Raw genomic sequence first — 14233 nt, 5'->3', positions numbered from 1 at the left:
TCTATGCATCGTGTTGCAATGACAAGTGTTGGCCAGTTTGAAGGAAAATAAAATTGTAACGGGTGCAAATCTCAAAAGAGTAGAAAAAAAATTACAACTGCCATTTTCAGTGTTTCTCGTTTGACTGGGAATCACCATTGTGAGCCTTTTACTCCCCGAGAAACTGGCGCTACTTGCATTGCAACTTGAGTGTGGGATTACTTCTGCTTGGATCTTTTTCTCTCTTTTATCATGCTGACTTGTGTCTCCTCTGTCTGTTCAGCAGTGGGAGACATTTAGCGAACGCTCTTCAAGCTCACAAACTCTGACCCAATTTGATTCTAACATTGCACCAGCTGATCCTGTAAGTCAATCACATAGCTTGCTTGTTTGAAATTAATCATTGTATTAACACTGTTTTCTGTAATTCTTTTCTGCATGATTTAATGACTGCTTCCAAAGGCAGAAAATCCTAAATTGTATAATCCTGTATCTGGTGGAGGTTATTGCAATCATGCTCATTTCACTATATTGGTCATTACAAAGCTGGTTGTTAAAATGACACTGATCTCTTAGTCAGTATTAGTTAGAGCTAATGGCACACATCACTAAAAGCCCTTACACACCTTGGTTTCTGGATCTTGTAATCTATTAATTTTAGGGTAAATTGTTATACTGTCACAGGTTCACACAAGATAGTTTGAGTTCTAGAATTTTTGTGTGTGAAAACAGAAATGGATTCACTCTACTTAGTTTAGTTATAGCATTCGCTTTTCAACGACAGATCTGTAGAATTTTATGTAAGGTAATCAAAAGATGTTAATGATCCCACAGAAAGGAAATCCTTCAAACCATTCAAGGTGAATGTTTGAAACATGCAATTATAATATAAGACTATACCATAAGTAAAAAGATTAGTGTGTAAGTAAATTAAAGTTGAGCTACAACCCTGCTTGGATAGGTTCTAAAAATGTGTGTATGTATATATATATATAATTATATTTGACAAAATGCAATGAGTGAGTAAACAGAAGGAAAATCTAAATCAAATCAATATTTGGTCTGACTACCCTTTTTAGCTTCAAACCAGTATACAATCTTACATTTGCACAAAGTCAGGGATTTTGTAGGATTAGAGTCAGGTATATGATTAACCAAGCAGGTGCTAATGATCATCAGTTTCATATATTGGTTTAAACACAGTAAGTCATTAACTGTGTAGGGAGCCTAAAACTGTGTGAAGAACAGCTAAACTCTGCTACTAAGGTATGGTTATGGAAGACCATTTCATGTCACAGGCCATACACCATGGCAAGACCTGAGCACAGCAACAAGACACAAGGTCGTTATACTGCATCAGCAAGGTCTCCCCCAGGCAAAGATTTCAAAGCAGACTGAGGTTTCAAGATGTGCTGTTCAAACTCTTTTGAACGAGCACAAAAAAATGGGCAATGTTGAGGACCCTAGCCGCAGTGGTCGGCCAAGGAAACTTAATGCAGCAGATAAGACGCATCATGCTTCTCTTCGACATCGCAAGATGTCCAGCGTGCCATCAGCAGCGACCTAGCAGAAACCAGTGGGACCCAGGTTCGGGGGAAGTCTGTCTAGAAGTGGTCTAATTGGAAGAATTGGGGCCAAAAGGTCATATCTCCAACGCAGAAACAAGGCTAAGTGACTCGACTATGCAAAAAAGCATAGGAACTGGGGTGCAGAAAAATGGCAGCAGGTGCTCTGGACTGTTGATTCAAAATGTGAAATATTTGGCTGTAGCAGGAGGCAGTTTGTTCAATGAAGGGCTGGATAATGAGTGTCTGCAGGTAACAGTGAAGCATGGTGGAGGTTCCTTGCAAGTCTGGGGCAGAATTTCTGCCAATGGAGTTGGAGATTTGGTCAGGATCAATGGTCTCCTCAATGCTGAGAAATGTAAGCAAATACTTATCCATCATGCCATACCATCAGGGAGGCATGTGATTGGCCCCAAATTTATGCTACAGCAGGACAATGACCCCAAACATACAGCCAATGTCAATAAGAACATCTTCAGCATAAAGAAGAACAAGGAGTCCTTTAAGTGATGTTTTGGCCCCCACAGAGCTCGGATCTCAACATCGAGTCTGTCTGGGTTTACAGGGAGAGACAGAAGGATTTGAGACAGCCTATAGTCATGGAAGATCTGTGGTTAGTTCTCCAAGATGTTTGCAACCTACCTGCCGAGTTCCTAAAAAAACTGTGTACCTAGAAGAACTGATGCCATTTTGAAGGCAAAGAGTGGTCACACCAAATATTGATTTGATTTGGATTTCTCTTCTGTTCATTTTGTTAATTGGTAAAAAAATAAACTATTAACACTTTTTTTTATTTCGGAAAGCATTCTTACTTTACAGCATGTTTTCACACCTGCCTAAAACTTTGTGTGTAATTTTTCTTTTTGTTAAAATGTTATATTTATTAGTGTGTTAACAGTGTTCTTAGTGATTTGGCTGGAGTTTAGCATTACCATTTGAAGAAATATGGCTTTATTAAAGTAGAATTATGAGGCTGAGTGAAAAACACTCATCCCCATAATTCAAGCGTACCTGTGACCATGAAGCAGTCACAGGTCAGCTCTGTTGATCCGGAAGTTAGAGACAACATACTGCCAATCGCTGACTTCCTGATTTCCCCCCCCCCCCCCTCCCCTCTCTGTTTTTTTTGTGCTGACTGGAGTAACAGATGAGGAGGGGGTGGGCACAGCTGGCTCTGCCTATAGAGAGGCCAAGCCAGCTGTCAATCAGCCACCTTTTGTGGATCTCGACGGTATTGTCGGGATCCGTCCCGGCTGCGGCAAGGGCAAAATGTTTGTCCCATAGATCTCCTTTAAGGTACACTGTAGTCTGTGAGTATTTCAGTTTTTCAACAACCAGACATTGCTGCACTGCACCAATCCACTCCAGTCTTTCTTGCTCGTAATTTGGCAATCCTGGAATGGAACGGAACGGTACTGGCGAAGCGGGTGCTGATTCTTGCACACATAAAATCAGTACAAAGAAATTTTTCTCACAGCCACCAGATTCAAATCTATCTGTGAAGCCTAAATGTGATTTAGTAATGCAGGAAACTGAGAGGATACGAAGCACAAACTTGAGAAATACACTCCTAAGTGTATTAGAGGTGTGTGTGTGTGTGTGTGTATGCCTATGTATAGGTGTATGTGTCTGCAGGTGATTACACAGAACGCCAATTAAGGTAAATGAGTGAACGTTTTGATTTTAGCACAGTTGCAGTGTTTACTGCAAAACATTAGTATCTGAATGCTTTCACTTGGAATTGCTTTTATACAACTGCTTATGGTTGGACTTATTTGTAGAAAAAAAAAAGATTGGTATGTTAAAATAGAATTGTTGACCAAAGCAACCCAATAAAGGCTTATCTTTTAATTTCTGCCCCAAGTAAAAACACACGGGGGGAATTTATCAAAACCGGAGCAGACTGAATCTGAAGCAATTGCCCATGGCCACCAATCCCCTTCTCTCTTCAGCTTGTTCAGTTAAGCTTTTTAACCAGAAACACTGATTGGTTGTCATGTACAATTGCTCCAGTTTCTGTCTGCTCCAATATTAATAGATTCCCCTCATTGAGTCATATAATCATCCCAAATTTTAGAGAATCTGTAATCACAGCCAGGCAGCCTTTATTTGGGGGCATATAACATGAACTGTGCATTGCAAACAAGTATGGCATTAGATTTTAATTTTTTTTTCATTTGAGTAAACATCTGGCATATTTAGTGTGCAAGTGTTGTTCTTACAAACAAACTTTAGATGAGCAAATGTGGGGGGGGGGTTTGTAACCTCTAAAAATGGCAGGGTCACGGCTACACCAGTTTTAGGAACTTCTGCTGCTGGTATAGCAGATAAAGCATGTCTGTAGATGGAATGGCAGTCATAACCACTGCATTATTTCAGCATGGTTGGTCTGCTGTGTTGGGTATTCCTTGCAGATGTGGGGAAAACAAATATTTGTGATATTTGGTTGAGTAGTGTGAGCCACTCTTGCCGGGTTGCATCTCTTAGTCCTAATTATTCATAAATATTTATTTTTTCCTTAGCTAGACTTCTAAAGTTAAGATGATTGTGAAGCGTTGAGTTACATGTACGGTGATTTATGCCAAGGAGAGTAAAGAAATTAATATATGCTTTTCGTTTTACATAGATCCTTTTTTTGGCACTGATTACAGTTTTGAGCATAGAAAATTGGCTTGTCTTTTAATTGGCCATTTACTAATTCTGATATTTGATGTGATTTTTCAAAATATTATAAATGGTCTACCTTTCTTTACAGGATACAGCTATAGTCCACCCAGTCCCAATAAGAATGACTCCAAGTAAAATTCATATGCAGGAAATGGAGCTAAAAAGAACTGGAAGTGGTTAGTGATCTTTGCTTTAATGGTCTTCTTCATATTTAAGTATAATGTGCTTACCAGTGAGCAATTAGCTACATTAATGTACACATACAATTTGCATTGTTTCCTTTGAAGAGCTATTATAGTCATATTTATGACTATAAACTTGCCACCAATAAACAATCGCCTACTGGTTACAATCATTTGCAGACTGTTACAATTTTATAACTAGGCCACAAATGCTATTAAGTGTTGATATAGTGATGCGTTCCCTCCACCCCAAAAGCACCTCCACTTTGACATAGTAATGTGACTTGCATGGTCAAATGTCCTGAGAACATACGGCTAATAACTCCTAAGACCCCTAATACCAAAAACAAAGTAGTTTATGCAAAGGAGGAGAAGGTTTTGGGTACAAAACAGAGGCTGTTGAATGCATTTGTAAACACAAATAAAGTCACACTGATACATTGTCACCTCTGCAAAGTGTGATCCCTAATCTGGAATTATCACAGCTACCAACAGGAGACATAGAACACGTTTCTTGATCATACATCACAGGACAGGACAGGTAATTGGACATTGACACATTAAAGCTGTTAGGACAGCTCTGTATAACACTGCCTGCCCTGCCTCAGTATTTGGCTAGTGTCCATATGTGATGAACGTCTTCTCTTTGCTATGCGAAAAGTAGTTCTGAATTTTGTTTATAGAATCTTCTAGCAAGTTTCCATATGCTACTCATAGCCACTGGGGCACCTAACTGCTATCTGGATTGGTTCTGCTCAGCAGAGCATTGCAGACTGACTTGGACCCTGCATTAAGGAAGATGCGGGGCCAGATTGTTATGTGCTTAGGGCACTGGATCCTGGTGGGGGCACTTACCTTGGCACTTTGTGCAGTGCATGCAGTTGCCGCAGAGTGCTTTACAGGTCCAGGCCCGTGGTCATTCCAGTGGAGCCCTGGCTCTGAAATGCCCATTTGAGGGGGGTATGCCCATCGGGGGAGCGAAGACCGGATGGAGGAATGTCACCTTTTTAATGACCATGCTGCTCCGCTAGGTTGCTACTGCTCTAAGAGTTTGTCAGGGCTAGTCCCTGCTGCAGGTGCCCAAGTAACAGCCCCTCTTCCTGCATACGTTAACATTAGGGCTCCCTTTCCTTTCAGAATGCATTCTGGTCATCCTCATTACTCCCAAATAGCCTAAAAGACCACAGTATAACTGTTCCTGGGCACATCCAGATCATCCAGACGCTATGTTCGAAGGACCCTGCTTCTCGGTCACTGGCTTTAATAGCCTGACTGTTGAAGACCAGGTCCGGAACGATAGAGGTCTTTCAGATGTGTTCATTCCTATTCTTCTTAAAGCCAAGAAGTTGCCCTCCTACAAGTTCTATCATTGCACCTGAAAAGCTTATTTCACTTGGTCGAAAGCGAGGAAGTTTCATCCCAGGTAGTACTCTGTAGGACGCATCTTCTCTTTCCTCCACACGTGCCTTGAATACTATCTTCTTTTTCAGAGGCCACTTGCCTCTCATTCTTTAGGGGAAGCCTTTGTGCAGGGGGTTATTCACTGCACTGTTTTAGTGGGAACTTAACTTTGAACCTCTCACCATATTCACTCGCAAGCTGGCCTTCCTCATAGTCATCACTTCTCCCTGTTGAGTTTCTGAATTGGCAGCCTTGACTTGTCAAGAGCCCTTTTTGGTTATCCACAAGGATAAGGTAGTGCTGTGACCTAAGGTTTCCTTTCTTCCTAAGGTGGTCTCTTTCCCTTACCTTTATCAGTCCTTATCCTAAACTTCCTAAAGAACTTTGGACGTGGTTCAGACCATTTGTGTTTACCTCTCTGCTAGTACTTCCATCCGTAAATCTGACTTCCTCTTCGTCATTCCTGAGGGTCCCCATATGAGGAATTCACCTAGCGTTAGTAGAACGAGAAGTCAGCTGCTTCAAAACTATCACTCAGGCCTATGAGTGGTTGGGGTTTGTAGTTTTCACAGGCCTGTTAGCTTTGTTGCCCGACTCTCAGTTGGACTGTTTTTGGACATCTCATCCAAACCAGAATTAACTTCCTGTGTCCTGTGATGTACAATCAAGAAAACTTGAATTTTTGTCTTGTTTGTAAAATCCGTTTCTTGGAGTACATCATGGGATACAGGACCATCCCCTATGTTTTCTGCGAGCCACTGTTGTACTGCTTATTGCAAAACTTGGACAGACTGGGAGTAGAAGGGGTTATACAGCTTTGATTTGCCAGTGTCCAATCGCCTAAAGCTGGCTGCATAACCCATCTATCCGGAATTAACCTTGTGTCTTGTGATGTACTCCAAGAAACCGTTTTTACGGGTAAAACAAACATCAAAAACCTCTTGTTTTTAACTGAAATGTTGAAACCATTTAATCCAGCTTTATTATGCTGACTAGCTGGACAGTGTGCTGGGGAATTTTTATATTGTGCTCTGTATTGCCCCTTGGATGTGCACCTTTCCTTTTGGTAATTATAAATTTGCTTTGAGTTGCTGGCGACGTACACTGTACGTCGTCAGTCACGAAGGGGTTAAACAATTATTTTTTTGAATTTTTTTTATGTGGCTAGTTCAGATGCAAGTAGTGCTTAGGAGCAGAATTTATAAAAGAAACATAAAAGCTTACTAAGTTTTGATACTTGTTAATACCTGTTGCATACTTTCTTAGCTGTTAGTACATGTACTGCACAGGCGATACAATAAAACCTACATTCCCTAAAATGTATTTCAATCCCTTGCCTCATCTCCACATGCTGTGGGTTTTCTTTTGTTTTTTTGGGGTTTTTTTTAAATTAGATAAAGGTCTTGTGCAAGATAGTCATGTGCTGATTGACTGCAGTGTGACATAATGTGCTTATAGGGAAGAGGTAGATATATGCACTGTGCAAATAAGAGACTTGAGTTTAGGCAAAACTAATATAATACAGTCTGTAATAGTCTTTATTGTTTGTCTTTTTTTGTACGTTTTTCAGTGTTCCGGTGAAAGAATGATGATTTGCAGCTTATGTAATATAGAGTGTAAATTATAAGTCTATATATTTTTTTTCTTAGATGCAACCAATCCCACAAGCCCTTTGCACATAAAGCCACAAGAACTCCCAGAAGAGGGCTCTGTTAAATTTGTTTCTGGGAATCCAGCCTGTAAGTAAAACTACACTTGCCGATGTATATACTGTATCTATCTTCTATCTTTAGGTGGCCAAGCAACAAAGTTGCTAGACACCCTTTGTTATTGGTAAGATTTATTATTGTTATTATTCCGCCACTTTTTTTAAATGTCTGTAACAAGTCCTCTGTAAGTCAAAAACTCATGAAACTTTGCACACTGATACCGCCCTGTGCTCTGCAGAGCTTATTATAATATAAAGGTCATAGGTCACATGATGTGGCAGCCATCTTGTTTTTTGTGAACTATTCAGAAACCTGAATCTCCAGAACCGCTAAAGCTACAGATGAACAACTTGCTGTGTGAGCTTATGCTTTGCGTTGTTGCCACATGTGCTCATTATAGCTCTATTGGTCACATGGTTTGGCAGCCGTTTTGGATTGTGCAATATTCTGCCAACAACTTAAACTCTGAAACCATTTATCAGAATAACTCCAAACTTTGCAGATATGTCCAGGGCGACCTCTTCTACTGCGGTTGTAGAAATAGGCCCGAAACAACTTAAACTCTGAAACCATTTATCAGAATAACTCAAAACTTTGCACATATGTCCACGGCAACCTCTTCTACAACGGTTGTAAAACCAGGCCCGATCCACAAATCAATATGGCCGCCACAAGCCTATCACTTTTTGACATTGCATCCAATTGCATAAATGTGCATTTATATCACTAGTGAATTATGACAAACTTGTTATACATATGACAACTCAACATCATAACTGCCTAATACAATATGGCATCCAGAGGTCACCAAGGTCGGCGGCCATTTTTAATTTGATTATATATATATATATATATATAAAATCATGTAATCATTTCCTGTTTTTTTTAATCTCTCTAACTACAATATCTTCTCATGTGCTATGACCGGCTCTACTGCTTGGCCACCTTTATTGCTGCTTGCAGCTATATTTTTTAATTGAATTTTGTTTGTAATTTATCCTATTAATTACATATGTGATAGTGTGCATATGGATTGTTTAAATTGGAAACATTACTATGACTAATTAACAAAAACTTTGATTATGCACGATTCTTTAATGGTGCATTCTTTTAATAAGTTGCAAAGTGGCTACCATCAAATCATAAATCTTTTTAAAACTTAAGGCTTCAAAGTTTTGAAAAAAATTAAAGTTAAAGTCTTGTGTGTTTTGTGGTATATTGAGTAAGAATCTGTAACCTATACCAGCGTGTAAACTGCCTGTGCACTGTGAGGACAAATTACCTGCTAGGCATTTAATTTTTTTTTATATCTTCAAATTTTGCAGCTGATGGATATAGCAGTTCAGACTCCTTCAACTCTGATCCTGAAGATATTGGAAATGTGGTTACTAGACAGAGGTAAGTTTTAAAGGGTTAAAGCGTAAAATGTTTTAGCCATTCTATGAGTGTTATTGGGAACCTTGCTAGACAGAAACATTGGAACTGCTGCTGTTGTATCATTTTAAAGGTGCAGGCCCTGGGGTTACTTGGTGACTGACCTGGAACCAGCATATTAAATATCAGGAGACAGTATATAATGCAAAAACATTTGCATCTCTTAAAGACTCTTCTGAAGAGCAAGAAAGAGTTCCCAAGAGCAATTAAACTTTAATCTTTGCTGCTCCCAATAATATTTACCATTAGTAACTAGAACAACTGACAGGAGCGGAAAGGAACCCTTTAGCCATTCACGTGGGTGGATAAGCATTTCTATTAATTTTAATAAAGAACTGTACTGCAGACTGCTTACACTTTGTGTCTCTCTTCTTTTGCCTTCTACAATATCCAGAATTGCCACATAAAGTTGGTACTCTGTGCCAGCTAAGGTGGTTTTCACTTATTTGTATGGTTGCGTAGGCCCAGTTATTAAGAGTTCAAAAAAACATTGATCTGATCATGTGCACACACCCCTGAAGCTTCAAGGTTAGAAGCAGTAATTATGACATACCTAAGGAATTCAGTGCTCGATATGCCAGGTAGGTGGGAATGTGGCATGAATCATTTTTTTAAGATATCTGTGAACCTGGTCACAGTTCTGAGTATTGATATTATGTCCATTTTCATCAAATCTGTTAAAAGCAAATGGTACTGCTAAAAAGACTCTTTACACATTGTTTGGCTTGTTGATATCCTTTCCTGAACTTTAAAAAATGTTTTAAACTGGGGAAGTGCCTTTTGATGATATACTATTGACTGTAGTCTGGGTATGTCAAGGGTTGTTGTAAATGTACTGCACCAGAAGATTATCATCATTCAAGAAGGTTATATGAAGAAAATCTTCCATTTGTAGTTAGTAAACATAGGTGTTACCAAAGAATCAGATGTTGAAATCATTTCTCTACCTGTGTCCTATCTGATTTTCAACCAACGCCCTATTTCACTCTTGTTTCCCTGGCAACTTGGCTCTTTACAAAGCAGGTAAACCAGCCTTTAAGTTTACCTAGATAACTTGATGTGATGTGTAGTCGGCTGCAGTTTGTAAATGTGTCAGCCCACCTTCAGTTCTGCAGCTTTACCATTTACAGGGGCTCAATGCATTGGCTTCCTGGTTCGCTTTTCTGTGAGACAAAATTAATATTTTGTGTGTTGGCATAGCAAGATGTTAGAATGTGAAGAGCTGAATTGAATGGTAAGTTATAAATGCATTATTAGTCATTATAAATTTTCATCATTTTAAATGTAGTATATTTTATGTTACAGGTCCCATTCAAGTACATCTCCAGACAATGCAGCACCACCACCTCCTCCACCAAGACCTCATGCATCACATTCACGCTCCTCATCCTTAGACATGAACAGAACATTTGCAAGCACAGCAGGTGAGAAGACTGTGTACTATTTTCAGCTAACATTCGCCTCCAGAATGTTCTTTTGATGGGCAGCTTTTTGATTTTCCTATCAAAGCATTTTGTGTCTCCTGGCTATCTTAATGCTAGCAGTATATATTTTTTTTCTTGGTTGTTTACTCCACTATTTTTGTATAGTTTTGTGTGCAGAAACATTCCAATACTTTTTTGTGAATTGGTATGAAAGATGTCAGTTAGGGGGGAATTTTATTAACTCAATCACACAGTAAGACCTATATGAAACTGATTTATTGTAAGGTCACAGCATAATCCTTAATTTCTTCTCTCTGCTTCTCTAAAGTAGCACAGCAGCAGTTTATAACCTGCACTGACCCCTTTTTCAGTTGGTTGTCTGTCCCATCTACAATGGTAAACCCCTTAAACTTTTACAAAATTGTCTCAGTTGGCTGTCGAGGATTGCAGGTACTGGTGTCACAAATACATAAATTGTTCGTTGGCGACCTGATTTGCAGTCAATAAGTACAAAAAAAATTTAGATCATTTTGATAAATCTCCCTCTGTGTTTTTGTATTATTTAGCTATAGGACCATAGTGTTAACGTTATAGCTCATCTCATGTCCTCACATTGTAAAGACGTATATACATGGGAGTTAAAGTATATGTCAAACCAAAAAAAACTTTTTCTAGTTTTGGATAGAGTGTGGAAGGATTAGTGCTCCTGTGCGGGGCTTCCATTAGAGAGAGTTCCCCTCGCTTCTTGTCCTGCACACAATGATTTCTCCAGACAGAAAATGAGGGAAAATCTGTAACAGGGAGACGCAAATAAAAACCTGCCATGGGTTCTAGCTTTCTCCTACTAAACATTTTATACCGGTCTATGTTGCTGTTCAAGTTGCATATGACTGCGCTCAGGTCACATACAGATATGACAACTTCTGAACTTGTGACATGAAGTCAATTTAGCATGCAGTTAAATTTCCTAGTACAGGAGACCCATGTAATCCTTAAACGTATTTAAAGGAGAACTATGGGGTAAGTGTTTTCCCAATAGTTCTCCTAAGGGTCACGGGTGGACATAAACTAGCGTCCTCCTGTGACCCAAAGCTCAGTATATCGCGAGCTACAGCTCGCGGTATACTGAGACCGCCGCAGCCGGAACGAGACAGTCACGGCTCTCTGGAGGGACATGACCGAGAAGTGAGCGAGCGACTGTATGCATTCGCTCACTTCCCGATCTATTGAGCCGACATATGACAGTTTCATTTACACACGTCGGCTCGAACTATGAGGTGTGTGAAAATCACCCACCTCATAGTTCCTCCTTTAACAATGGCACCATGGAGTTTTGCTACCATGCTGTAAACATTGCTATGATGTCAGAAACGTGTCAGATCTTGCTTTGCATTTGTGTTCATTTTTATACAGAGTTACTGGGAAGAAAACAGAGAATTTCCCAGTAATTGATTTGTCCTGTTCTATACTACATTCAGTATCAGCACATTGTTGGCATTAAAATGTAAAAAAAAGCTTTCCTTTTACTTGGCATTAAATTATTGGTTTCCTGAGGTAAGCGAAAAAAGTGAATGTAAGTTAATGATGCCTTTTGTAATAATAGGACAGCCACAAGCTGCAGCAGTCACCCACCCACCTGCTGTTCCTCCTCGTCCGCTGCCCACACAGGTACAGTGATACTGCAGTAGTGACTGGTGATCATGACTATGTGTGTACTGTTGGGAGAAGCAGCAATTATTTAATATTAAAATGTCTCCTGATCGTATTCTTCGTTTCTAGACTTCAGGGACACATGTGCACCGCTCCATGGAAGCAGAGGGCATTGTATCTCTCCCCAGTACTTCACCTCAGCAAATTCCAGAGCAACCAAATTTTGCAGACTTTAGCCAGTTTGCCGTATTTGCATCTTGTGAGCCGCAAGCAGAGGACTCGGAGAAACATGCTGAAGTTGTCCAGGTTTGTTTTCGAGTGTTGCAGTACAAAAGAGGGATGTGTAACAATACTAAAGGCTTTGCCGTTTGTTACTCTATCTTTAATTCCATTTATATACTCCTGTAATAACTGAATAAGAAATAATCCTCTAAGGCCTACTTAACGGACTACTTTAACTCCGTGTTGGTAACTATGAATTGTGTCAGTTCACTAAGATGTATGTTTTTACCTACATTCATTATTTTTCTTCCAAATATTTTTATTTGTGTTCATACATTTTTTCATAGATGTGCAATTTTTTACATTTTTTTTTTCTTCATGTGATGAATCTTACATTATTGGAGGCCTCTACTTGTGAATCATTACTTTGCTCCATGGTTCAATTTTTTTTAGCAATAGCGTTTTTGAGAGGAATAAATGCAATGACATGGCATGTATAGTACATAGGTAGATTTGGGAATAATGACAGACAAGTTGCAACCATCATGTGCATGAAATAAAGGAAACAATATCTATTCCGGTATATTTAGTGTCATTGGTCAGAAGCAAATAATAGAAAAAGGAAAAAAAAAAAGATCAAATAATCAAAAATTCAAGTTATAAAACAGAAGAATGATGTTATTTCGACAAGGAAACATGTTATATGTCAGACTTATGAAGGAGTGATATAGAACCAGAGCATTAAAGTTACAACTATATTATATATACGTTCTCGCATGTCAGCTGGGAATTCCTAGGAAAAGGTGGGGAGGGAAAAGGTCTAAAATATAGGAAGAGGAAATATTGTAGTAGGTCAAAGTTGATGGGGGGGTGGGGGTCTTGATTTGCCATTTTTTATCTACAGGGTCCGTACCCAGACCATCTGGGCTCCCCTTCATTGCCGTCACTAGTAGGGGTCGACCAACATCAGGTCCACTGCCTCCCGTGTCTCTTAATGATAAAGAAAATTGGATTTTTGTACTTACTGTAAAATCTATTTCTTGGAGTGAAAACTTTTTTTTGGCTTTACGCTTTTCTGGGTCACATGAGTACATTCACTAGTGTACTCCTTGGACCCAAAGTAAGCAATATTGTCAGGATCCACCCTGCAGCCTGATTGATTGACAGCTGGCTCTGCCTCTCAAGAGCCATAGCCAACTCTTGAGAGGCATTTACATTTGTGATTCATTTTAATGTCTGACTTCCAGGCAGATTTGGCAAATATTTCATGATCGATTATAAATTATGAGTATTAGGCTTTTACGACCAAATACAATGTCTTCTAATGTTGTAATCTGTGGGTGTAATTTACATTTATAGGTGGAGAAGCCGGCTACTGATGGTAGTCGGGGTGCCAAGCTCAATGGACGGGTTGAGGATAAACAGGTTACTGCAGCTACTTCAAATCCGGTATGTATTAAGGATGGCAGAGAATATGTACTTGTGATATCATATTTTCATTACATTTTTTTTCTAATTATTCCTTTAGGGCAAGGTTGGAGCACCACTTGCGCCACCTCCTAAGCCTGTCCGTAGACGGTTAAAATCAGAAGATGAACTTCGACCTGAAGCTGAAGAGTCCAATCAGAAGCAAAATACTACGGCTGCGGTCCTGGCATCCCAGCCATCTATTCCCAGGTACTGCCAAATACTAGTCATTTCTAAGAAGAAAATGCAGCCTATTCAATTACTATATGGGCTTCCGTTCCTGATTTTTTTTTTTTATTAATTATTCTTGCAGAAGTTTTTATTTAGTAGAGCCATCATCATAGAAAGAGAGCTAGTTTTGAAACACTCCTTACATGCGTTCTTTTGATCCATTAAATCTTGCCCATCCCAAACCTGCCGGGGACACTTGTAACTGTCTTCACTTGTACTCATTTCAATGACATAATGCATGTAAGCAGAAACAAAGAAACAGGCAACGTTGGGGACCGTAGCCGCAGTGGTCGGCCAAGGAA

The 14233-nt window shown here is 39.5% G+C and overlaps 1 protein-coding gene across 5 annotated transcripts in view; it reads left to right on the top strand.

Moving 5' to 3' along the window:
• REPS1 (RALBP1 associated Eps domain containing 1) overlaps positions 1 to 14233 on the top strand; it is a 67995-nt gene that overhangs the window by 50823 nt on the left and 2939 nt on the right. For 3 of the 5 annotated variants that reach the window (XM_018567337.1, XM_018567336.1, XM_018567338.1), the window contains 9 exons: positions 263 to 343; positions 4300 to 4387; positions 7444 to 7533; positions 8829 to 8901; positions 10243 to 10361; positions 11965 to 12029; positions 12141 to 12317; positions 13593 to 13682; positions 13762 to 13910. In XM_018567337.1, the coding sequence (XP_018422839.1) occupies positions 263 to 343; positions 4300 to 4387; positions 7444 to 7533; positions 8829 to 8901; positions 10243 to 10361; positions 11965 to 12029; positions 12141 to 12317; positions 13593 to 13682; positions 13762 to 13910 (932 nt within the window). The remainder of the gene's footprint in view (positions 1 to 262; positions 344 to 4299; positions 4388 to 7443; positions 7534 to 8828; positions 8902 to 10242; positions 10362 to 11964; positions 12030 to 12140; positions 12318 to 13592; positions 13683 to 13761; positions 13911 to 14233) is intronic. The other 2 variants (XM_018567340.1, XM_018567339.1) reach the window with 1 other exon arrangement.

Source organism: Nanorana parkeri, unplaced genomic scaffold (assembly GCF_000935625.1).
Source record: "Nanorana parkeri isolate BGI_ZX_2015 unplaced genomic scaffold, ASM93562v1 scaffold1031, whole genome shotgun sequence".
Lineage (NCBI taxonomy): Eukaryota > Metazoa > Chordata > Amphibia > Anura > Dicroglossidae > Nanorana > Nanorana parkeri.
This window is presented reverse-complemented; position numbering and strand designations above follow the sequence as displayed.